This window comes from Pholcus phalangioides, unplaced genomic scaffold (assembly GCF_987345545.1).
Source record: "Pholcus phalangioides strain wild (caught in Gottingen) unplaced genomic scaffold, Ppha-v1.0 ptg000015l_1, whole genome shotgun sequence".
Taxonomy (NCBI): domain Eukaryota; kingdom Metazoa; phylum Arthropoda; class Arachnida; order Araneae; family Pholcidae; genus Pholcus; species Pholcus phalangioides.
Genome location: NW_028301608.1, coordinates 55,525,699 through 55,552,614, shown reverse-complemented (window position 1 = coordinate 55,552,614; position 26,916 = coordinate 55,525,699). Strand labels below are relative to the sequence as shown.

Below are 26,916 nucleotides of genomic sequence, written 5' to 3'. Positions count from 1 at the left end.
AAAAAAAGAAAGAAAGGAAGAAGAGAGAAGTGAAGTGAAGAAAAGAAGGATGTTGTTACCGTGAAATTTTTGTGAATGGGGGCGACTTTCATTCATTAGTGGGTTTTGGTTTGGTTGGTGGTCACTGCCCATCATCAATTTTCCTCCCCTTGTTGCTGTCATTTGTTTTCGTTTACCAATACACGCTCCAGGAAGACTCTCGGCGACCTTCAAAGATGTCTCGTGAATTCATCGTTTAATTCACTCAAATTTCATGATATTTTTTTTTAAATTTTAAATTCATAGGTTTGATCGGCCTAGTTTTTTTTTATTGTGTGTGTGTGTGCGGACACGTAAGAATCGAACAGTGGAGGTCCCTGGTAGAATAAAAGAGAAATTTTCTTTTTTCTTCCCCCAGTGATCGGCTGTACATTTAATAAAAAGTGAAACAAAACATTATTATGCCTCTTGCTCAGTTAGCAGATCCTTGGCAGCATATGCAGGTGCAGACAGCCCAAGTCGAAAACGAGGTTGGTATTACCAGGACTGTTATTGAAAAGAAATATTAACATTTATGAAAATATATTCTACTTTTTTTCACTCGTGGAGTAAATGTTTATTGTTAGACGAGGACCTAATTACTAAATTCGAGATACATGTTAATTGGGTCGAGATAAACAATTCATTTCTTATGGTTGAGCTATGATTCAGCTTTCGGATTGATGAATAACATACACGTCAACCGACAGCGGGGGCGGCTCAAGCTTACATGCCCAGCTGCAAAGCTTCATACTCCGCCCCTGGCGGGTGACTGACAGTAATTTAGCATGCAACGATACAATTATTCAACCACTACACTTCACTCATAGATATAAAAATTATTTAAAGAATGACTATATATATAGTCTCCCACTTTTTTAAATGTCTCTGCTGGGAGAAGGCACACCAACATAACGGTATTCACAAGAATTTAGGCATCTGAGGCATCTGCCCCTTTCACATCTAATGTGGAAGGTAGATAACAGCACTTCTTGAACATGAAACATGCATTAACTATCACATCATAAATACATAAGCACCACACACATATCCAAAACACAACTCTTTGTGTTATGCGCTGATTCATTAGAAATTCCCCATGGGAATGTTTACTTAGGTGAATATAAAGCTTAGTAGTAGCTAGTAGGCACCTTAGTTCATCTAATGCTTTATTCCAACAAGAAACCTCTGAGGATTACTGATTAACGATGCAGAGACTTTAAATATTATTGACTTATTGTAACTTAAGGACTACTACTACTAAACCTTACATGCACCTCATAAACATTCCTCTGGAGGAGGTCTGCTGAACTGGTACAAGCGGGAATATGTTTAGTATGTGCGTATATATATATATGTGTGTGATCCTGAAAATGTGAGAGATATGCATATTCAAATAGTGCTGCCACATGTTACTGCTAACAGACCTGCACCCCCGAAACCGAGTACTATGTACTGATAAAAATTATATAATTCTTTTTGTCCACTTTTTTTTTACCATTATTATTTGGCAAGGATCTAGTTAGCATCATCTTTTTAGCTACTTTTTTTCCCACATAAGCTGCCATTTTTCCAAAACATTTCGAGCAGAAAATATTGATTTGTATAATCCACATTATCCACTTAGAAAACCTGGAAGCGTCAGCCTATCTTGACACTGCTAACATATATAAAAGAAATGTTGCCAACTCTCCTTCATGAACCCAATGTTGAACTGACATCCAAAAACTTAAATTGACTTTTTTTTACAGTAAATCTTGATACCTTTTAACAGTGCTCAAGGCATGATGCAAGAAGACAAATGGCAGAATGAAATGAAATAACAACTGCGTAGAAAACTATACTCACATCCCACTCTTCATGGGAAAATGGTGTCACCTCAGGAAAAACCAGCAATTAAAAAATTATTCAAAAATCCGCAGGAATAAAAGATGACTGTACTATAAGCGAAAGAATAGCTTAAAAAAATCACAGAAAAAACAACAGAATTATGCTGTCACTGTTTTGAATGGTGATTTCAATTTTAGTTATACAACACCCATCACTTTCATATAGTCACAAAATAAGCATATTTTTAAGGTGAAACTTCTGATACCGTCCAGATACCCTGTCCTTCATTACATTTAGCCTTAAGTTTACATGCATGTGGATATTCCATGTATTAGGCCTACACCCTAGATAAAGTTATCAGTTATATTATTTTTTCAGTTTGTAGCACTATTTCTTTCGCTCCAGGCATTCATGATATAACAAGGGGTTAATGTACGTCAGTTTTTTTTATAATTCAAGGCACACTTCTTACTTAACTTGAAGAAATTGCGCATTATTTGTGACCCTCCAATCCTAAAGGACTATTACTTTTTTGGTGTTTCTGAGGATCATGACAGTCGCAATCAATGACTCAATATTTCATTCTCTGAAAAGGATGTATCCATGTTCACACTTGTATGAAATTATGAAAATATCTCACGATATCTTGAATGTACAGAAATTAATGAACATTCATCAGTGAAGAAAGAATTTACTTTCCACCTAAAAACTGAAATTTCAATCATTCTTACACCTTACTGATAAATGAGATGACTCGTTACTTCTATCTGACTCTGACAAAATACTGGAGTCACATAATACTTTGTAACTAATTCCTCACTATCTAATGTCTGTTAAACTGACTCCAGGTGAAACTTCCATATAAAGACATAAATTCCTAAACCGCAATGACAATATAAACTGCTGAAAATATTAAGTAGCTATGACAGCTAGAGTTTCAACCATAATCCAGACATGATATGGATGTCTGTCTAACAACTCTGAATTTTACTTATGTATACGATAACCACAGTGTGATAAAATTGACTATATGGTTTTTTTTAAACTTACAAATTATATTCATTTAGTTATATTTTTAATGTGTTAATTTTCATTCCAGGAGGCTTAATAGTTGTATAAAAAGAAGAGAAAATAACATAAGAATAATACAATAACAGAAAATTATTTGTTTATAAAAGATTATAGATGCAATGAAACCTGTATGAAACAGAACATCAACACTGAAATAATATTCTGTTTTAGACAGATTTCCGTTTTATAAAGCTGAAAAAAAAAGCACTAATCATTGAACAGACTATATTTCGATTCTGTTTAAGACAGGTTTCTGTCTCATACAGTGTCCATCTTAGACAAGGTTCACTGTACAAGTTATTGAGTAATATATGAAAAGAATACCAAGAATTTTAATAGTGAAATCTCTCATATCCAAAACCCTTGAATACAACCAAAATAATTTATTTTCACTTTCATATTCAAAGCTATGTGAGAGGGTTTTATGTGAGGCCTGTGACCCTAGAAATAATGCAGATAAATTTGTATGAGCCAATTTTGTTGTATTTAACATATATGTGAAATCATAGAAAAATAAAACAAAATTTTTTTTTGTAATATTTTCTTTCTCGAAAGTGTGTAGCTCATTTGCTTTAAAGCCCCATTTTAGTTGTTCAACAATTCTATGGGGGATATTTAATTTACTCAAATCCAATATTTTTGAAAAAATCCTAAATTTTTTAGTCTAGTCTCTTTTATTTCAGATAAGAGTTGCAGGGTTTGACTGCTGTATTTCTTTTATATCAAGTATGGTAGTTTCTTTCAGATCCCTGTGCTCAAAACACCAGTTTTGAAGTGTTAATGAAAAAATAATGGTTTCACGCTATTCATGAATAAAAGTATTCATAATATTTTATTCATCTATTATAACTGAACCAGCACCATTTTGCTTTATTTATCTCAGTTTTCAAAAGCATGAAGAAAACTATCACTTAAAAAATTATTGTCAAGTTCATAGATAAAGGATTACTGTCAATGTTTTTATAAATATAAAACTCAGTATTAAATAAGGCAGTGACTGTCAAATAGACTGACAATAAAAAGAGTGACTGAGTTTTTTTACATGTTTGACTGTAAAAACTCTTTCTTTTAAATAACTGTTTTTGTAAATAAACATTAACAAACAAAAGTGCTATCCGAAAACATCCGAAGAAACATTTAGCATCAACTTTTTTCAACATTATGAATTAATGCACATAAAATATTATGTTTGTTTGAGGACTGTTAATTTTCATTTTATTTAATCATTGATAACAACCCAGGACATCGATGATTAAAAAAAGGGAAGGCCAGAATCTTCTTTTCAAATTTCAAGGAACTGCTTTACAAAGCATTAACAGTTTTATCATTTCATATTATCATTTTTTTAACAATAAGTAAATTAAAATTTGACTTTAGTTGTGAGTAAAAATTTTGAATTATTTTGATTTTTATAGGCTTAGAAATGCACCAGATATTGTACGCCAGCATCGGTAATTCAATGAAAATTGATTTTGATTTTTTTTTCAACACTTTTTTTCTTTTCCCTCCTTATGATGCTCTTCTTTTGTTTGCACACTTGCATGGTTTTCTTGTTTTTTTTTTGGTGAGTATTACTAACACATTACTAATGAATACCCGGAGGAAAGAATTTTGATGCACAAACTCTCACTTTAAAGAGCAATTATGATTTGTCTTCACATCTTGACAAATCCGAATCACCTGGTTTTCCCATGGGGACTAAAAAAGAAAAAGGAATTTACACCTAAAATTATTTTATGTATGATAAAGTGAGAGCAACATAAATTTTTTTAGAACTTGTGTCAGTACCTCAGATGATAAAGAATTTGAATGGTGCCAATTTTTTTTTCTACTTTGTCAAGCCCAGACTTACTTTATTGAAGTAGGTTAGAAAATTTTCTGTATCCATGATCTATTTATTTCTGATTCATTGATTCTTTAAGGATGTGCTGTGGCACCTTGGAATGCCTGCAGTTTGGAGTAAAATTTATCAAATTTAATAATAACCTTGCGCTTTACAATCATTATATCATAGAATCTTAGGGTGTTGCTCCATTTGGAAAAACAAAAACCAACATAAAAGTTTCAATCTCATTGAGTCAACTATGGCTATTAATTTCAGTTAGTCCTGGCTAAAGGTTTTAGTTATCTCCTTATACTGATTATAGTGTTTTTTTTACATGATATAAAATGTATAACTTGAGTCTCACACATAAATTGGGATTAAGTCATTCACTTTTTTTAAAAACTGTTCATGTTGTATACCTAGTAGTGAAATTTGGTCATAAATACAGTGCTTTAAAAATGATGAAAGATACAAAAAAAAAAACCAAAAAAAAAAAAACAAAACAATTACAGAGTTCCAGAGTACTCTGTAATTGACACCAATTATATATGCTTTAATTTTTTTAATTATTTAATTTTTTCATAATTATTTTAAAAAAATTATATAGGGGAAAGGACAGGAAAAATAGCCTCACAAAAGAATTGAAAAATTTTGTGAAATATTATTTTAGTATAATTTTTCATGTATTTCTATGTGTAAGCTAAAGTACAACAAAATGGATGCTTTCTAGTTTAAATTTTTGTTAAGCTATAGTGTAGCTTTGATGCCACTACCAATTATTCAGGTTTTTCTTCTTGCTTGAGAGAAAACACTTTGTTAAGCACAAATCTCTGTGCATGTTGCATTAGGCCCCAAAAGCTGAAAGCTTATATTTTTGAAACCGAACAGCACCTGTTTATCACAAGAAATATGAAATAAAAGTTCAAATATTCAAAGTATACAAATTAGCAGTATCTTCACCATTGAAAAGAAATTTAATATTTCAGAATCATAAAAAAAAAAAATCAGTTTCACTTTCCAGGGTGACAAACTGATTTTCGTCTTTCCTGTTCTCATAAGGCCCCTTTCACACGGAGCGGATGCGGGTCTGCATATCCTTTCACGAGCTAAAGATGCAGGTGAAACACCTGCATCTTTAGTTTGAAATTTGTGCATAAAAAATATTTTTCTGCAATTTTTGTAATTATTTTTCTCCTTCACCCCTGATTCAGTGCCCATAGGCAGCCTAGAGGCATTCTTTGGTGTTTTAGTCTAGAGCCCCATAGAATATGGGTCTAAAGATGTCTTCATTCCGATCCTCACAAGTAGTTGATGGGAGAAAATGTCTTAATATATTTTCAAAAGATTTTGAAAAAAATATGGAAGAAATATGGAGCATAATTTTCGGAAAAATATGGAAGAAAAATTTCAAAAACATCCAATGTTCAAAAAATCCAATCTAAAAACATCCAAAACATTCAATGTTCCAAAAAAAAGAAAAATTCAGGAGATATCAAAGAATTTGCAAGTGGAAAAAAAAGGGAGGGGTGGAGACTTTCAAAATGTCTGTGCTTAGAAATATTCACATCACAATTCTGTCTTAGGCCGGGGTTACACTATAAAAGTTAGTTTATAAAACTTGAAAAATGTAACCAATAGGAGGATCAGTTAAGTTCGCTCGAATGTAACATGTGTTTATTGGTTAAATTTTTCAAGTTTTATAAAAGAATCTTTATCAAAGTTTTATAGTGTAATACCAGCCTTGGCTGGAATTACACTATAAACCAAAAACAAAACAAATACAGAAGTTTGGCCTTGTTGTATTAGTGCCATTTTTTCCTGATCCCGTATACAATTCAGCAATGGAAGATAAAGCCACATTTGGGTAAGAGATTTCATATTGTAGCAATACGTGTAAAATTACATGTGCAGAGGATTATGAATGGAAGATCTTAATTATGTGCTTATGAATATAAAACTTCATACAATGTTACTTACAATTGCATTATATTCAGATTTCAATGTTGCGCATTCGGAAAAATTGATTCAGAGCAGTGAAAATAGTGTGGGTGTTCAACACCTTTACCAATGATAAAATGCAGTACTTCCTTTTTTGTTTTATAATAGTGTAGTAATTTTTTTGGAGACAGTCTCAGGAGTTGAAATTCCATATATTAACCATATCCCAATTTTCCCTTGCTTATACAGCTCAACTGTTTCGTTTCATTACTTCCTCCTCTAACTTTCAATTAATCTAAATTGAATTATTACAGTATTTTTGAGATTTTTGTTTTGGTTTTCCTTTGTTTTTCTGCTTTAATAGAATTCTAATAACATAACAGCGTCAACTAATATTAGACAATTAACGCAATACCAGATGTTTACATTTTTGTTCTCTGCATTCAGAAATAAAAATAGTTGCCATGAAAGTGTGTTTAAATTATTTTCACACATTTTAATTTTATTTCGCCGGAAAATATTTTTATAGCCCATATAAATATTTTAAATAAATTTGTTCACTTATTTTCTGGTACTTAGTGATTTTATAAGCAATAATAATTATTGATGCCTAATGCCATAAGTAATAATTTATGCATAGTTATCTCTCGACTTTTCTTTTAGCCTCATAGTATTTCCGAAAATTCAAAATAATTAGTTGTTAAAAAAAGTATTGAGAAAAGACGAACATCATTTTGATTTCATTGTAGGAAAAATTCCAAAAAATATTAAATGGAATTGACTTAAACCTGTGGAAAAGGCTTCAATTAATAAAAGAGACTGATTTTTTTTTTTGTTTTTATTTAATTTTATTGTATGTGTCATTTCAGTTGCTGTTTGTCAGTAACAAACAGCCTGAAGTTTGCTGTCAGGCTGAAGTTGAAGAGAGTAAATATGTAAGATATTTTTCTGTTTTGATTTTTTGAAAGCTTATTTTTTTTGTCACTCTCGCACCTTCTTTGCACCTTTCATATTTGACATGAATTATTTTTTTCTTCAAATTATTAAAAAGATCTTCATTTTATCCTGTGATACATTTTGATGGCCGCTTCAATTTTTTAAAAATTAATGATAATGTCATTCCGTTAATGCCAATCATGATAATGTCATGCTGATTTTAGCAAACTTCATTTTCCAATAATTACTATTTTCAAATAAAAAAGTTCTGCTTGAATGTACTTTCTACTCTTGAACTGATTTCAAGTGTATTTATGCATGAACTTCCATTTTTATTCTTTGAATCCTGATTCACATAAAAACATTCCACAAAAGATTAATGTTTCATAATGAATTTTTTTTAATCCTCCTAGGCTCCCAATACTGAGACAATGGCTGCTGATGATGTGATTGAAGACATATCTCAGGTATTCAAATATTTTTTGAGCTGAAAATGTATTATTTTTTATGATCAACCACCTAACTTACTTGACATTATTCTTTATAATCATCAATGTTTAAAAGAGCCTAAGTTTTCTTTTTCATATGCAGTCCACAGGGCTTAATGCGATCACCTCAAGACTTGGGGTTTCTAATGACAATAACTGAATGATAACTTTATCCAAGGAAAATTCTGTTTGCAAGTACACTCTTCATACATCCCATTTGGTCAGAACTCATGGTAAACAGGCATTAGTAGAATGGGACATTTCTGTTTTTTCCCCCCCACATAATTGGTTGCAAAATGTTCAATTCAGTTTTTAGAATCATCATTCTAAATTGAGATATTTTTCCCCCAAACCAAAAAATCCTGCATTTTTTTTAAATTAAACCATTGTGAGATGTTAGAATGGAAGTGTCAGGAATCACAATAATTTTTTTAATGTGCGATACCTTTCATAGATCCATGAGAAAGTCTCTGAGAAAAATAAACTTGTATCTGGTCAACTGATCAAGAACTGAAAGAAAGGTTTTTTTTTTTTGCCTTTACTATCAGAAGGACATTGAAAAAGCAGCTCCATATGTAACTGGATCACAGCAAATATAACGACCTTATTAGGCCTGATTACAACATTAAGGGACGGAAATGTTTATCGACAACGTAGAGTAAAGAACACTGTTTATGCTCCTGCATAGTCTTGCAGCCTGATAACTTATGGAAAAAAAATAAATTTTTGCTTGGACCTCAGCTTCAAAATGTGCAAAAAAAACAAAAAAACAAAAAAACAAAAAGGATGCATTATCCAAATTTCTGACAACTGTAAACAAGTTTTTTTCATGTTAAGTTATGATATTGGTCCATTCCGTTCTTTGTAAAAGTGATGACAGTACCCAAATGGCAACATTATCTATGATTTTAATAAGTGACGCCGACTGCAAATAGTGAATAAATTAATTTGCAGTGCTTGGAATACAGTTGGCTTTTTGTCTGTACACTTCCAAATCTTTTAAGTGTTTTATGCTGATTAATTATGTATAGTAGCCTCTCATTAATTACTATGCCCAAAAGTACCTAATTTTAACATGCATTCTGATATTTATCACCTTAAAAATTTAAATAATGTTATTTTATTTTTGCTCTAAGCAGGTGTTATCAAGCTTTCAGTTAATTGCTCTTTTTCGTTGTCTCCTGACATGTGTGATATAACAAAAAGGGGTTATGGCTTTTGTCAGTAACTTAATGATAAGAATGATTAAGTAGTGAAAATGAGATATATTTTTATTACTTTATTACTTATATTAAGCAATCAAATCTTAATACACTTATTGAAGCAGTCTCCATAAATCTTCTTTTTTTGTTTTCATTTGGATCTGAAATTGTGTAAAAACTTGTTTTTTTCTTTGCATTTTTATTTATAGGAAGAAATGGACACTACAGAAGTAACTGAAGGAGTTCATGAAATAGAGCTCACAAATATAACCAAAGAAGGTCATCCAAAAGGTTCCTCAGACCAATTCAAATTGATGCAGGTGCTTGGCCAAGGATCTTTTGGAAAGGTATGAGGGACATCCCATTAATGTTTAGTTTATACTAATTTTTAAATGCATTTTAGACTTACTTCCTGTAAAAAATAATATAAACCATGTGTAGAGGTTGTATCAATTACAAGGGATTTTCAGGAATTGAATTAAAAATTTGAAATTGATCAATATTACTCGATTAAGTAAAAAAAAAAAAGATATATTTTTCTATGTATAAGATAATTCAGTATTAAGTAATATAAGTAATTTTCACACACTGCTAGGTTTACCAGATTCGAACTTTTCCCAACTGAAACAGAACCACTTAAAAAAAGAACAAATACTGATCCTTCTCCCTTCGCTTGCAACCTCTTCAAACCTGGACTAAAATGAAAAAAAAATTTTTGATTGATTTATGTTTACTGCATGTGAAAATGCTCTTTAAAAAGAAAAACAATTTTTTAATTAATTAATTTGGGTCACTATCTTTACTAGAGCCATTTGAGTTTAGTACACACATATGTGTATCTCCAGAGGTGCAGACGTGAAGAAAGCATTAGGGGGGGGGGTGAAAATTGACATACACAGGAGGCGAAATGATGCATTTTATTGTATATTCATTAACTATTGGGGGGGGGGGGGACTACACACGTACACATGGTAAGGTTTTCCTTTGACATGAACTTAGTCTTTTATTACATTAATTGGCATTTAAGAAAACCTTACCCTCAGGAGGTTTTTCTCCCGAGATTGTTGCTTTTTTGCCAAAGGCATCTCATTGACTGTTATTTGCATCCTATTTTCTTTGTTTCTGAAGGGAAGAGGTGACATCCCTCCCTACTTTAGTAAACAATATTTGCTGTTAGTGAGCAAACTATTGTATTCTTGAAATGGAGGTCACTATTCAAGAGCTGTTGTTTGGATTGATACTACATATATATATTTGGATTGATTTCATACTGTTCCGGGGCAAACTGGGCCATTAGAATAGTATCTGCCCTGTGCTTGGAGACAACTTGGGTTCTTGTATTGTGAGAATTTTGACAGTGATGGTCAAAGCAGAAAGAAAAACACAAAAACAATTGGGTCAATGAAGAGATATATGTTTCAGAGTAAAAAAAAGAATAATTCTGCACATCTAAAAAAAAGGACAAAAGGGCGAATTTTCCAAAACATAAGGGAATGCTTGCAATGACAAAAAAGGAGGATGTCTGGTAACTCTACACACTATTACTACACCATACGTGCACCTCGTCGACATGCCTCTGCAGAATTTCTATTGAATTTGTACGTGTTGGAATGTACGTGTTTGTGAACTTAACCTGAAGTTTTTTGCTGTGTAACACTACTCACTGCTATCAATGGATGGCATCCGTTTTATAATGTAGAACCCCCTTGTACAGCCTTTGTTACTAGCACTAATTCATCACTGCATAGTGTATATATGTATTTAGTGTTTGATGCTCGTTTTATCTATCATAGGTTTTCCTTGTTAAAAAGATAGTTGGTCCTGATGCTGGAACTCTTTACGCTATGAAAGTACTAAAGAAAGCTACTTTAAAAGGTGACTACACATTAATTGCACAAATTTAAGCCATTTGAGAAGAAAAAATTATCATTGTCACACACAGGTAATATTCTAATTCAAAATATAATTTTTTTTTTGCTTTAATTTTCCATAGTAAGAGACAGAATGAGGACAAAAATGGAACGAGACATACTAGCCGAAGTCCGCCATCCATTTATAGTAAAACTTCATTATGGTGAGAGACTATTTTAAGGAGTTTTTTCATTAAAAGCATTGTTTTTTTATTTCACATCATAATATTTGTTTCATTTCATATTGTCATTTATTTAGCTTTCCAAACAGAAGGCAAGTTGTACTTGATACTAGATTTCTTAAAAGGTGGGGATTTATTCACAAGGTTAAGTAAAGAGGTAATTCTTCATTTTGGAACTTGACTTTTTTTAGAGTATGACTATACTTTTGCATGATAAAGCCGCAGTTTACACAGTTTTAAAAGTTGATTTTTCACTGACAACAAGATAAAAATATGTTTTGAGTAGTGAGAGCAAAGATGCTTGGGAGCGTAAATGATCACAAAGATCACATTGCCTCCTGATTCTTCAAATAATATAGCTCGGAATAAATGAAGCCAAAGCTTGACAAATTGAAAAAAAAATTTAGGTGGTAGCCAAATTTATCAGGCATCTAGCATATTTTTCTTTAAAAAAAGCCCGTAATTTGTTAAAAATTCTCCAAAAATATGTATTAAAAAAATAAAATAAATTCCCCTCAAATTATTTTTCCACGTGCAGCCCTGGGACCTATTTACTACTTTTTCGCAAACCAACTCCAATCATATCGCTGTGAAAAAATTTACAACTGATTATGTAGAAATGAAGGCACCATTTATCGGTAGTCGCCTCAGGCTCCGTAGGTAAATAACTTGTTATCCATATTCTTGCCCCGGATCAAACCCGTGGAGCTGACGATAACCTCTATGGTTCAGGCTTTAAGCCAGATAAAAAATTCCTTTAGGAAAATAGCGAAAATTTGGGGGGGGGGGGGGAGCTTTAGCAAAATGCTAATGATTGATGGATGTCTACTCGTTTTGTACCTTCTCTGTGAATTTTTGCGAAAGTGGCTACTACTTTTTTTGCATGCGAAGATTTTCTTTCACATTTTGTAAAAAATGTGATTGTAGCTTAAACCCTGCTATGGTTGTAGATGAGCATCTTATCACTCCATCACTCAGGCTACTACTTCACCAAACACCAACTCTGGCCATATCACTATATTGCAATTTACTGCCATTAATGAGATGGGTTGGAAATGAAGGTGCTGTCTATTGGTAGTCGCCTCAAGTTCGTTAGGGAAAATATTTAATCTATATCCTCCCTCGGTTCGAACACAGAACTGTAACCGCAACCTTCACAGTGGTAGGCAAGCATCTTACCACCACACCACTCAGATGCAAAAACCAACTTCAGCCGACCACCACTGTGGTGATGGTGGGGCTCGAACCTGGGTCTCCACGATGCTAGTTCGTCACTATGGCCACTCAACCACCACAGCGCCATCACTCGGGCTGGGACATACTTACTGAAACTATGGTAATATGTTTTTAAGTTGTAGTATCAAATATTTGTCATATATTTGGTTAATATTTTAGGTTATGTTTACAGAAGAAGATGTCAAGTTTTATCTTGCAGAGTTAGCATTATCTCTAGATCATCTCCATGGACTGGGAATCATTTATAGAGATCTTAAACCAGAAAAGTAATCATGATATTTTGATCATTTAATCCATCTAATTAATTATTTATTTTAGTATTTGTAATTACTTGAAAAAAAAACATTCTTGAATTTTTCAAAATTACTTTAGGCCTGTCTTATTTAACGAGTAATTGTAATTTTTTTTTTTTTTTTGCAGCATTCTTCTTGATGCTGATGGGCATATCAGTTTAACTGATTTTGGGTTGAGCAAAGAAGCACTGAGTGATCAGAAAGCTTATTCATTTTGTGGAACAGTAGAATATATGGCTCCAGAAGTCATTAACATGAAAGGACATACTACTGCAGCTGACTGGTGGTCTTATGGAGTTTTGATGGTAAGAAAATTTTTTTCTTATCACTTATTGTTAATTTACTATCACTATAATTATTACTTATAGTTAAATTGAACCACTTAGTGTTTAAAAAATATTCTGAGTGTTCAAATATGTATGTGATACCTGTGATACAGTCAGCACTCATTATAACAACCATGTGTTATAGAAGCCATTTCAGTACATCACAATGGTCAGTATTGTACGATATATCCTGTATGTGTTTTCGTATAATATCTATGCAGTAAGTTTTTATTTTGATATAACATTCTTTTCAATGGGGAATAACGTAAGTCATTATAAAGAACATTGGCTGTACACGTTTTCGATTTTGAAATCTTAATTGAATTCAATATGGGAATTTTCTCAAACCTTAGAGCAGTTACCGTGCTCACCACCAAGAAAGATCAATCCATCCCACTGGCCTTAATGGAATTGGGATTTAGATTATTTAGATTTTGAGAGCTGGCCAGATCGATTACTTTAAATTATTGTCAGCGAGCCAGTTCTACATGTTGCGTGGACAAAAAAACCTCATCATCGTGTTGGATTAGGAATGGGTTATCTTCAAAATTTTTTTGCCCTAAATGTGGTCATCTAATATGTATCTAAAACAGATTCTTAAATTTTATATACCTACATTAGCAATACCCGAGTTGCAGCCCACTTAGAGGTTCTATCCAGCCTGCCACATATTTTATAATAATAGTATAGAAACTTTCAGTTTCTAGTGTTTCAAAAAATTAGAAAAATTTTTTTTTAGGGAATGTTTTGTTTTTTGCATATGCAAAATATGTAGCTGTGAAATTGAATAGAAGTTGATTCAAAAAAATTTTGCATATGGAGAAATTGTAACATGCCCTGATAACTATGTATAAAATTATTAGAATACAGATATCTAATTTCACAGTTGCAAAGGATGAACTGTTGTGTCTCATTTTCAATGAAACCATATGACAGTCTTCAAAACATATAACATATTATGCTGCTTCACTTCTAAGCATAAAATTTTTTATTATGAATCAATGTTCGAATATGTTCAGTCTGCCGAAATTTTTTGTGATTTGTTTTTTGGCCTTTCTCCTAAAAAGTGTTTTCATCACTGATATAGTGTTTAACATATAAATGTGTATAGTTATGTATTAATTTGTATGTCTTGTTGACTTTTTTCCTTTGCAGTTTGAAATGTTAACAGGTGCCTTGCCATTTCAAGGAGCAACAAGAAAAGAGACAATGATGCAAATATTAAAGTAATGATTTCTTTGTGATTATGTTGTCAAAATTTATTGAAAAAATTTAGACAAAAATTTTTTTTGTTATTGATGAATTAAAGTAGTAAAGTAGTAAAGACTTAAAATATAGTTAAACTGACTGTAATTATAATGGATTTCTAACATACTGAACATACTATAAAGTTTTTACAAATACAAATACAATGCCACAACAGGCAAAATGCCCAACGAGGTGGCTGAGGAAACATACATTGTGTAATAAGGAAATTGAGTTCTGTTTTGAATTCCTAAATTTTGCCCATCAGAATATTTGAATGTTTTTAATACTAATTTTTATGAATTATATACAATTAATTATGATTAATTAATTAATTATGATTAATTAGATTTGTTTTTGTGTCTAAACTATTTTTATGATATTTTCAAAATGAACAAAAGAAAAGCTATAAAAATTTTTACTTTTCATTTATTCTTTTTTTGCTGATGAAAATGATTTTGAAAAGCTCAGAACTTTTTATTCAGATTATTTTTTGCCAGATCTATTTATGGGTTTTATCTTTTCAGAGCTAAACTTGGAATGCCTCAATTTCTCAGTCCTGAGGCCCAAAGTCTGTTAAGAGCCTTATTTAAGCGTAATCCTGCCAACAGATTAGGTATTTTTTGTGCCATTTTGTTTTTGCTGTAAATCTATTTTCAAATTTTTATTCAGCTTTTTTATCAGTAATTTTCATCACATTCTTTCTTTGATTGACTTTTGTTTTTTGAGTTTTTATTAGATGCCCCAAGTATTTGTTTTGATATGAATTTACATTAGAGGGCATTAATTTTTCTTCATCTTTGCGCAAATAATTTGATTTGGAAGTAACATCATTCTGTAGTTATAAAATTATAACTTGAACTTTTTCATAACATGAAAATTATTTGTCAAACAAAAAATTTTTATTTTATGTTAAACACATTTTTATTTAGTTTTTATAAACACTTTGTGGTTGAAACTTCTTGAAGCGATTATTGCTGTCCTAAGTTTGACCAATACTTTGAGTGAATAACTCATCTTTATTTTAAGTATTTTTTGGATAATCAGTAGATAACAGGGGAATATACAGGTAGGTGGACATTGGATGAAACATTGGGGATTTTAAATATCATGCCACCCCCTTTGATCTCTGGGCACTTCATTGACCTCTTAAATTGCCATGGCACACTGGTTCTATCCCTATATTGATTATAAAGTTAATTACTAAAATATCTTTGGCATTGCTGATCGGCCTCAGAGTGCCACAGTTTATAATTTGGGAATCCTGAAACTGATTAAGTTGTTGACTGGGCTGTCGAGTCCCTTTCAAACAGAAATTACTTATTCATTTTCTTGAAAAAATGTTCTGATAATAAAACATTCGAGAAACTACAAACCTTTCTCTTCTTCACGTTTTTCTCAGCATTAACATACAGTCTCCTTCTTTTTGTCTTTCTTTGATGTGTTGTGGGCTGTGAAAATAACATCTCTCTATCTCTACTTATGCCACCTGGGACTTATCGCTGTTATTTCTGCACGCTGGGGCTTATTATACGTTAAGGGTAGCTAGCACATCTTAACTCTACACATAGTGCTAGTTTGTGTGTTATGGGAAAGGAAACTGCTGTGTGTCTCTGCGATAAATTAGTTTTTGCAGTTGTTTAGATTTCAAGAATACAAATACAACGCCACAACAGGCAAAATGCCCAACGAGGTGGCTGAGAAAAATAATAGGGTTCGATTCCTAGTGGCGCCTACAAAATTTTCTTTCCAAAGATCATCTGACCATTAATATCCAGGAAGTCCTTTACCTAGAGAAATTACTCACATTTATGAAAAAAAGTTAACAAGCTGCATTCCTGGGGAGAAGAAGAAGAAGGAAAAAAAATTAGGACACGATAAAAATTTAAAAAATTTCATTGCCTTGAATTATCCACATTGTTTGATTATCAAGACTTTACTGTAATTATATGGGAATTGAATTTTCCCCCTGAAAAGACACATCAAGTACACCAATTTAATGCCAAAGTTGACCGCACAAAATATTTTACTTGCTTTCACACTCTTCTTTATTTGCTCTGAAAAGTGTTGTATTGTAAATTTTAAACAGTATTGGAATGTGTATATTGCTATATTTTACATAAAATATTGTGTATTTTAAATATAAACCAACCTATCTATAGTTGATGAAGGGTTCATGCCTGAAAATTTTCTGTGAACTTTGTCATGACTCAAGTTCTCAAAAAGTTGGTTTGTTCAAAAGTTGGTCACCCTTTCATTATCAATACAAATATAACATTTGAATAGTATTTCAATTGTGTGCTAGTGAAAAGAGAAAATTTACCATTATTTTTTAAACAAGATGAAATCACACAACTTTGTCATTTCTCCAAGGCTCAGGTCCCAATGGAATAGAAGATATCAAAGCCCATCCATTTTTTGGCACTATAGACTGGGTAAAACTATATAACAGAGAGATAACACCACCTTTCATTCCAGCGGTATCAAGAGTGGACCACACAGCATATTTTGATAAGGAATTCACAACAAGGACTCCTGAAGGTGAGAAAAGATTTTTGAACCTTAATCAAAGCAACTAGAGCCTTATTTTATTTGTTATTCAATTCAAATTTTATTTGTCATGAAATTAAAAAAAAAAAATAAGAGTGAATTTTTTATACAGTATATATCTTTATTTGGGAGGTAAAGGGCACCATATCATAACATGTAGATTTCACAGGAGAGCCATTTAAAGAATTTTTTTAGCATGTCTTTCTATGTAGCTCATTTATTTAATAAGGGCAATATCTCTGTCATTTATTGAAATAGGACTTGGTGTTTTATACGTACGTGTAGAGTGTAATCCTAATGTTGACGAACATAGACATAGTGCCCTTTACCTCCATCATACAGATATATAGTCTATGCATATGAATTTCGTTGAAATTTTTTTCAACCTCTTAATTTCTAATGATAATATCTTTTCCAGATTCTCCCGGATGTCCGCCTAGTGCCACTGCACACGAGTTATTTCGTGGTTTCAGTTTTATAGCACCAAGTTTAGATGAATCTACAATAAAGAATAATGAGAACAACATACAAACAAATCAAATTGTATGTGTTGGTATATATTGCTTAAGACTATTTTTGTCATTGCACTCACATTTAAAACTTTATAGATTACATGTTATGATAATGTATATCAAGCAAACAAAGCATCATAGGCTAAAAAAACAGTTTTAGAATAGAAGAGAACAGTTTTTTCACACAAAAAATTCAGATGGAATTATTTGAGTAAATAGTATCCAATTTTTGCAATCAACTTTATAGGTAAACAAACAATTGAAAATGTCTAATAAAACTGAATTTATCAGGCATTTTCAGTGAATTAAATTTTTTTATTTTTTTAAAATTTTGTTCATTAATAATGGAAACATTTCTGTAATGATAATTTTTTTTCATTGGTATTTTTCTAATGCTCCCCCCCCCCCATAACATTCAGTGGTTCACTCGAAAGGTAGTGTTATCATAGTTATTTATACTAATTGTAAAAATATATTTTTTAAGAATCCTGAAAGAAGTTATACTGTGAAAGACTCTATATTGAAAGAATATGAAATAAAAGAAGAATTAGGAGTTGGTTCCTATTCTGTTTGTAAACGATGCATTCGTAAAGAAAATGGGAAAGAGTATGCTGTTAAGGTAAATTAAATGGATACATAGAAATATATTCACGTGATACATCTTTTGTGTTTTATTAATGAAGTAACCATGAATGCCATTAATAATAAAATTATATGAAATTGTATAGAATGTTTTTTTTTAATTTAATGCGGTTTCTTTTATTTAGGTTATTGATAAGGCTAAACGTGACTGTCAAGAAGAAGTTGAAATACTGTTACGTTACGGTCAGCATCCGAATGTTGTGACTCTGTATGATGTAAGCATTCCTGCATAGATGAACACAATATTCTAATGAATAGACTCATGATATTAAATTTATTTGAAATATAAAATTTGTAAATTTAGGAAATTTACATTAAAAATAAATTTATCTTCTGTTGAAATTAAAAAAAAAATTATTTCAACTTAAAAGAAAAATTGAAATTTGTATTTTATTTTTAAGGTTTACGAAGATGAGAAGTCAATACACTTAGTGATGGAGCTTTTGAGAGGAGGAGAATTACTTGACAGAATCCTTTGCAAGAAGTTTTTTAGTGAAAAAGAAGCTAGTGCTGTTCTAGAAGTTGTAGCAAGGACTGTCAAATATTTACATGAGAATGGGGTACACTAAAAAATAAGATTTATTTTATAAACATAATTAAAATTGATCTGAAATGCTATCTGAGTGTTTTTTTCATGTAGAAATATGCTTTTTAATATTGAATGTAAATTATTTTGAATACTGTCATCATAATTAGGCAAAATCACAAATCTCAGTGAATTTTACACTGTTTTAGGTACAAAATGAAAAGATCAAATGAAAAAAACTACAAATGAAAAGATCAGTTAGAACCCAAAATAGAATAGCTATTATTTTCCAAATAAAAACATTTGGAGTTTTCCAACTTCATTTTTGGTGGATAATTTAGTTCATGTTTCAACTTATCTTTACTTTAATTACTTGAAACTTGGTACAATCAATTTGAGTCATATCATTTACATATGCTGCTTCAGCACAGTAGAATCTCCCCAAAATTGACTTCTTGAGACCTGGCTGATTCTGGATTGAGAAATTTTCTTGATTATGGATCACATTTTATTTACAATTACAAACACCATAACAGCCAAATTGCCCGAGTTGGCCAATAAAAGATGCTCATAAAAAATATGGGTGTCTAATATAACTAAAATACAGCAGCCCAATATAAAAGCACATATCTTGAAATATCTCGAACTTATTTCCAAAAGTTTCATATCCAAAGAAGCAATATGTCTGTTTGAGATATACTAGATACATATTTTCTTTGAGAAGATCATTTACAAATTAAAGTGCTATTGTAGAGTGAAACTTGCATGGATTACAGAATGCCCATTACCATGGATCGCAGACAGGAGTCCATTTTAGTGTGGCAAGAGAGTTCTTTCTTTCTCAAAACATAATACTTTGAAAATAGTTTTTTGCTTTGATTCAGACAAGAAATAATTATTTCTGTTATTATTCATTCACGAACAAAAACGTCAAAATTTACTTCAATTAAAAAGAAATCATCTCTCTCTCTCTTTCTCTCAAAGGTCAGAGCCGAATAAAAAAAATCATAGCCTGACAAATATGTCCACATTATGGATTAGTCTAGATCATGGGGTTTTCAAACCATAGCCAGCAAGCTAAATGTGGTCTTCGATCATTTTCGGAAAATAGCTATTTTACATAGAAAAACAACTAAATTTAAAAAAAAAATTCATGAAAGAGAGGTCCCCCCCCAGTTACTTAAATCCGCACCGCTTTATTTAGAACTGTGAGATACTTTCCTGATTCGATAGTAATGCTGTGTATCTGATACATTAAAAGTTCTGTCATAATGAATTTTGGGGATCCTGAGCCTAAACAGGAGGCATATGATTTAATAAAGGCTGCATATTTCGAAAGACCAAATTTGGCATCCAAAAGGTATACATAATTACAGAATTTACAGAAATGCTAAAAATCATTAATGAAAAATTATTTTAGAGTTATTATTTCATAATTGATGAAAAGTTAAAATTAATGAAATAATAGTTGCAGAACTTTTGATAGAATAATTTCAGAATTGTCAAAAATAATTTCAGGATTGTTAAAAGTAATAATTCAAAAAGAATTTTTTTTTTGAAAGAAATCATTTCATAAACAATGACAAAATAATTTCAGAACTATAGGATGAATTTCAGCATTAATAAAAGAAATAATTCATTCATAAGAATTTATTAATTTGTGAAAGACAGTTATTTGGAAATAAAAATTAAACTTTAGTGAAATAAATAAATTCAGAGTAAATAAAAGAGTTCAATAGTTTGGAGAACCTTGTTTAATAACCAAGAATACCATGGTATGACTTGGTGGCCCCTGGGCTTCATGGGAAGTTTAATTTGGCCATCAAAGTCTGAAAGGTTGAAGACCCCTGGTCTAGATTAGGAAGTTTCTACTGCGTTATGCTGTAACAAAACATCAATACAACTACATACATATTATAGCAATGAATTTTTTTCAGGTGGTTCACAGAGATCTCAAACCATCTAACATAATGTATGCAGACGAATCTGGTTTACCAGAATCATTAAGGGTCTGTGATTTTGGGTTTGCAAAACAAATTCGAGCGGAGAATGGTTTACTTATGACCCCTTGCTACACAGCAAATTTTGTTGCTCCAGAGGTTCTGAAGAAGCAAGGATACGATGAAGCTTGTGATATATGGAGTATGGGAGTTTTGCTTTACACTATGTTAGCTGGGTAAGAGTCATTCTCAATTTAACCTTCATTTTTTTTATTCGACCTTCTCTTACTTTATACCATCAAAGCATGAAATCTAAATTGAATAGTTGAATAAATCTTATTTGTGATTTAATTAAACAGCTATACCATAATTGGATATTTAAAATATATTTTTATCTAGGTAATATGAAATTAGATATTTTCTACATGCTAAATATTAAAATAATATCTTTTAGCCATACTCCTTTTGCATCTGGTCCAAAAGACACATCTAATATGATCTTAGCAAGAATTAGTGAAGGAAGAATAGATCTTACTTCTGGTAACTGGATGAATATGAGTGCTGCTGCGAAGGTATATTTTATTCAAATAGCTGCATAATTCTGAAAGTTAAATTAATTTGAAAAAAAAGGAATTTCTTGAAGACGTATTGGTGGCTTAAAGATACAAGTAGAAAAATTGACATTTTGTCTATAAAAACGTGATATAAACAACCTCTTCAATTTCTTGAGATTCCATTATTTTTTGAGTGAAATTTGCATGTGCAGATTACAGGCATGAAGGTACAAATATAAGGCCACAACAGACAACAAAATACCCAACAAGGTGGCTGAGAATGGATATACAATGGATAGTACACGCGTATCAATTCGCAATACAGAAAAAAGACGTAAAAAAATTTGGAATTAAGCTTTAATTTTTTGAAAATATGGAAAAAACATGAAAAGATGATTTAGGGCAACAATTTGGTTACATGTAAACGATAAAAAAAAAGTACTGTTTAGACATGATGCATGAGTTTTAATAGAGCGTGGGGTCTCCTCGAACAGCTAAGACTGCTGCACACCTGTTTGCCATGGATGCGATGAGGTTATCGATCAGACTTTAGGGAATACTGTTCCACTCTTCAAGAAGTGCAATCTGCAAGTCTCGGACAGTAACAGGCGGCCTTGGTTGCACAGCAATGCGTCGCGAGCATGTTTGAATCCAATCGAGCATGTTTGGGACATGCTCGATTGGATTCAGGTCAGGAGAGCACGCTGGCCATTCCATACGCTGTATTGTTTCAGCTTCAAGCATGTTCTCCACCAGACGAGCTCTATGCGGTCGGGCATTATCATCCTGGAAAAAAAAGAAATCTCCAATGGCTCCAGCGTAAGGGATGACATGAGGTCGCAGTATCTCGTCTGCATACCTTCGGGCCGCCAAAGTGCCATTCCGAATGATACGCAGGTCCGTACATCCGCCTATGCTGATTCCACCCCATACCATCCAACCAGCTCGTCTGTATTGTGACCTTTCACGAACGAATGCGGGGTTATTTCGAGTGCCCCTTCCCTCCATACCAGAACACGTCATGTGTCACACTCCAGACTGAATCGGGTTTCGTCTGTAAACAGCACTTGGCTTCAATCATGTTGCTCCCAATCTCGATGCTCAGCAGCCCATCTTCTTCGGGCCACACGGTGGCGTGGGGTCAACGGAATGCAGACCATTGGCCTACGTGCATAGAGCCCTCCCTCATGAAGCCGATTACGTACTGTTTGGCTGGACACCCTTCGTCCTGTCGCCAAGAGCAACCGTCTTTGCAGCTGCGTAGCATTCTCTGTTCTGTTTCGACGGGCTATTAACCATATATACCGGTCATCAGTTGCTGTAGTGGCGTGTGGCCGACCTTGCCCTGGTTGATGTCTATCATTTTCTGTTTCTTGGAATCGATTCCACAGCCTTGCAACACTTCTGGCGACTCCAACAGCGTCCGCGACACTACGTTGTGTTTGCCCGGATTCCAGTCTGCCTATAACACGCCATGCCATGGATTCCGGCAAATCATGTTGTTGAGACATCCTCAAGTCACCTTGTCTCAAAAAAAATACTGCGCAATCAAATTTTACAGTTACGGCAGTAAAACAGACGTTTCTGCAACATCCCGATTTCTGCCCTTATCTCCTTTTTCTGGTTTTTGACGTCATAAACTTTGATTTGCATATGAAGTTTTCTTCCGTTTCCTGCTAGGCTTTAAATTATGGATGATTCATTTTATGTTACTTATCGGTATACATCTTTGCGTAATTTTTGTTAAAACCATGTGCTTCCCTAATTGTTTTGAGCAGTGTAGATGCCCATAAAAAATATGGATGTCATATGTTTCTCTAAAATATAGCAACCCAATTAAAAATGAAATTATAAAAACTAAAAATTATATATATATATAAATATACACATGATAAAATATAATGCAATGCCCAAAAAAAAAAAATTATGGTTGTCTTATTCTATGTATGGATAGCTTTTCGATTTACCCCAACATGTTTATTGTATTTCTTTTTAAACATGTCAATTGTGTTAGAGTTTACTACTCCTGGGGGAAATACAGTACAGCATGTAAATAATGTTTCATTAGATTAATAACTGATTCATTCACCGAGGACTCCATGAAATAATTATTTTAACTGTCATTTTAGACTATTCAGTAAAGTCTTTTGTGTATCACTAAACTTGTTATTCTACTAAATGTTAATTTTTCTCTCAAGGAGCATGACATTAATTGTAACTTTTGGGCATTTATAATTAAAATTTTTTGATATTCCAGCATCTAGTCAGAAAGATGTTGCACGTAGACCCAAAACAAAGGTATAGGGCTGCAGATGTACTTAACCATACATGGATAGTCAACAGAGATGAATTACCCAACTGTCAGCTAACTCTACAAGATCCTGCATTAGTAAAGGTATGTAATATTTCATACATATGTGTCTCTATACCACATGAATATAAAATTCTATGATGGTTCTTCAACACAATCTGAAATTGTTAATAATATTTTTACAGTATAGTTATTACCACCGCTGTGGTGGTCGAGTGGTTATAGTGACGGACTCGCGATGCGAGGATCTGGGTTCGAACCCCACAGTGGTGGTAGGCTGAAGTTGGTTTTCTGTGGTTCCCAACTTCAAGGCGCGAATGCGAGCCGATTTCCCCGTTAAAAAGTCTCGCCGCAGAGAGCAACAGGCCTACAATGTTACAAGTATTCAATCATTACACTTCACTCGCAATTTGAAGTATAGATGGCAGCACTGAAATATCATATACAACACTAGCTACACACTCAGACTGTTAGGTGCACTCACTTTGTTCCAGACTCTGCAACGAAGCTGCGCTGGAAGAGATCTCGGCAACGGGATAAGTCCGGTGGCAGAGACCCTGGCGTTCATTCATTCAGTATAGTTATTACCAATCCCACAATGTTTTCTAATTACTTTTGACTGGAAACGTGCTTGTTAACATAATGACTACCACAGAGCTCACGTATGAGCGACACTAGTTTATTTTATAGGCTACAGTCTCACACGTGAGCTGACAATGTGATTGAAACCTGTAAAAAAAGAAGGGAAAAAGGGTTAGTTAATAGAGAGTTTGTTTTTTACTTATGGTGGTAGTTGAATTTGATAAATATTCAGCAAAATTAAATAATATAGCATGTGTTCGATTTTTAAGTTGAGTTAAATGATTCTAATTAGTAGAATCATGCTAGGAATTTTTATATTGAGTTGCCTTTGAGGTTCATTAAAATCAGTCTATTTCCATCGTAATTAATATTTAAGTATTTTATAGCTATATCTTTTGTGAAATAGGATTTTTCATTTAATTTTGTTTTGTGACATGAAAAATAATTTGAATGTTTTCATGCTTATACTTAGAGTTTGCTCATGCTTGAACTTATATTTTTTCACCACCCATATCACGTGTGGATTTCTTCTTTTCTCATAGGGAGCAGTGGCAGCGACATTCCGTGCCATCAATAATTATCCAAATTCACCAAATTTGGAACCAGTTGAAGCATCTGAGTTGGCTCGTAGGCGAGCAAAAAGCAGACCAAAATCCTCTACAGAATGATGTCACACGACTCTATACATATTTTACTTGCAACGACGATTGCATTTCAATCACCCCTCGAGTCTTTCTGTTGCCCCATGCCAGGGCATTTCGTGCCATAAAGTGTTTGTGTGTGAGTAAATGAGAGAAAATAAAAGATGACATATTATGTATGCATATTAATTCTTCATACTTTAGGGAGTTGAAGAAGCAGTTAAACTAAAATGAAGAAAATATTGAAGTTTTTAATGTGTGTTTGAAATTTGCAGAGTTGGAGTTTTTGTGTAGAAGTTGTTTTTTCTTTTTTGAATTTGATACATGGATATCATTGTGATTTTTGAGACATTCACTTTTTTGGGGTAAATTGTTGAATATAGTTGTGGGATAAAAATATGGGTTTATCTTATTAGGATTTTTTTTTAAAACAATGGTGCTCATTTTTTTGAGTATCTGTTTTTTCACCCAATTCAGCTCTGCTTTATTGATGAAGGCAATAATGAATGGTGCATATTGAAAAAAAAACCAAAATATTCTAAATATATATATGTGATGTTTGTGTGTGTGTACATATATGCATATTAATATAAATACAGAAAATTTTTTCAAAGGTCTTACTCGGCGTCCATGTCTTGGTGCATTTAAGCTTTAATCTTTCGAAAAGATACGCTATGAACAATAATTAAATACCACACATATATATTTCAGATATCTTGAACGGACTGGTATTTTTTTAAAAACTATGGACAATTTCTGGAAACACTATTACTGTAAAAAAGGAAATGCATATAATGTGCACTCACAGTTCCCAATTTTTATCTGTGGATGCAGATTGAATTTTGAAGATATTTGTTGTTTTTTTTGTCTCTGGCATTTTTGGAGTGTAATAATTTGACAAGATCCATGATTTCTCTTATCATGACATTAGTTAATAAACAATTTTGTTCTATACTTAGTACAAGTTTTAATATTTGATGTTAACTTGGTATATATGGATTGTTGTTCTGTCTTTTTTTTTTTATTATCTTGTGTCTTTTAGTTATTGTAATTTCAACTTACTCCAAAGAAAATCTTAAAGATTTTTCTCAATGTATTGCTTCCAAATAATCATGTGGTAATTCCATTTCTATCTTTTCTGTGTATTTCCAACAAAGAAATATTGTCATTATTCTTTTCTATTAGAGTTTTATTAGAGTGGAATAATGCTTTGATTTTTACATCATTCAGGTGTTATTCTTATCGATGTAACAATGAGATATAGTTTCAGGAAATCAGTTTTGGGAATTCCAAATACAGTTGACACTCATTATAACAACCTAATTGTTCCACTCCTATGGGCAATGCCAATCTTTGTCTGAGGTGTCATGATGAGCTATTGATATTGATATGTGCATGTTTGATGTTCTGAAGTTTGTTAATCTATTCTGGAGAGGTGCAGATAGACATCGACTGAGGCAAGGGAGCTGCGGGTGATGAAAGTTTGAGAATCAGCTGGTGGTCATTACATCAAAGTTTGAAAAAAAAAATGTTTTGCTTTTTAAGAAAATTCCATATTTGAACAGAATAAAAAATTATATGAATTTTGTTATAATGTAGACAGTTGCAATGAAATGCATCATATTAGAAAATAATAAAATACATAATGTCATAGTACAATTTAAGGCACACATGCTCAACCCATGGCCAGTGGGCCAAATGTGTTGTTTTCAGAGTCATCTGATGTGTCTCCCAACAAATAACCAAACCACTGAAGTGGCCCGAGAGAAATTCTGAAGTCGCCTAAAGACCCAGGGCACATCTCCAGATCATTTCAGTGGCTTGCAGCACATTTATAAATCATTTAAGCAACCCTTAAGCACATTTCAAAATCCCTTGAGTGACCTGTTGCCAGGCCCTTAACTAGGCTGGGGCAACCAGGGCACTGTCCCAGGGCCCTGAGCCAAATGTACACTAATTTTGTATAATAATAACCCTTGCAAGGAGGCCTCAAGAAAAAATCTGCCCCAGACCCTGAGAGGGCATGCTGTGGACCTGCCTGCAGCACACTTCTAATTCACTTAAGTGGCTCATAGTATATTTGCAGATTACTTAAGTGGCTGGCCTGCATATTTCCAGATAACTCGAGTGGCCAGTGACATGCTTTGATATCATTTGA

At 32.5% G+C, this 26,916-nt stretch overlaps 1 protein-coding gene across 3 annotated transcripts; it reads left to right on the top strand.

The window, feature by feature from the left end:
• S6kII (Ribosomal protein S6 kinase II) lies at positions 1–26,193 on the top strand. 3 transcript variants are annotated; one of them, XM_089243823.1, is made up of 20 exons: positions 1–509; positions 7,552–7,617; positions 8,032–8,085; positions 9,518–9,655; positions 11,102–11,183; positions 11,302–11,382; positions 11,478–11,557; positions 12,796–12,902; positions 13,057–13,234; positions 14,411–14,481; positions 15,028–15,116; positions 16,874–17,041; positions 17,469–17,593; positions 18,047–18,181; positions 18,330–18,419; positions 18,606–18,764; positions 20,668–20,906; positions 21,125–21,242; positions 23,482–23,619; positions 24,660–26,193. In XM_089243823.1, exons 1-20 carry the CDS (start codon positions 441–443, stop codon positions 24,783–24,785), a joined length of 2,313 nt encoding a protein of 770 aa, XP_089099949.1. In that variant the 5' UTR covers positions 1–440; the 3' UTR covers positions 24,786–26,193. The 3 variants fall into 3 exon arrangements, with proteins under 3 accessions (XP_089099949.1, XP_089099950.1, XP_089099951.1); XM_089243824.1 differs by having other exon boundaries at positions 331–509; positions 16,880–17,041; positions 24,660–24,890; XM_089243825.1 differs by lacking the exon at positions 7,552–7,617 and having other exon boundaries at positions 331–509; positions 24,660–24,890.
• The last annotated feature ends 723 nt before the right edge of the window (positions 26,194–26,916 follow it).

Excerpts from the sequence above, each read along its gene's own strand:
- S6kII (XM_089243823.1), top strand. The coding sequence starts at position 441 with ATGCCTCTTGCTCAGTTAGCAGATCCTTGGCAGCATATGCAGGTGCAG. Across the intron at positions 14,482-15,027 it reads ACAATGATGCAAATATTAAA|AGCTAAACTTGGAATGCCTC; the intron begins GTAATGATTTCT and ends TTATCTTTTCAG. Across the intron at positions 17,042-17,468 it reads CACAACAAGGACTCCTGAAG|ATTCTCCCGGATGTCCGCCT; the intron begins GTGAGAAAAGAT and ends TATCTTTTCCAG.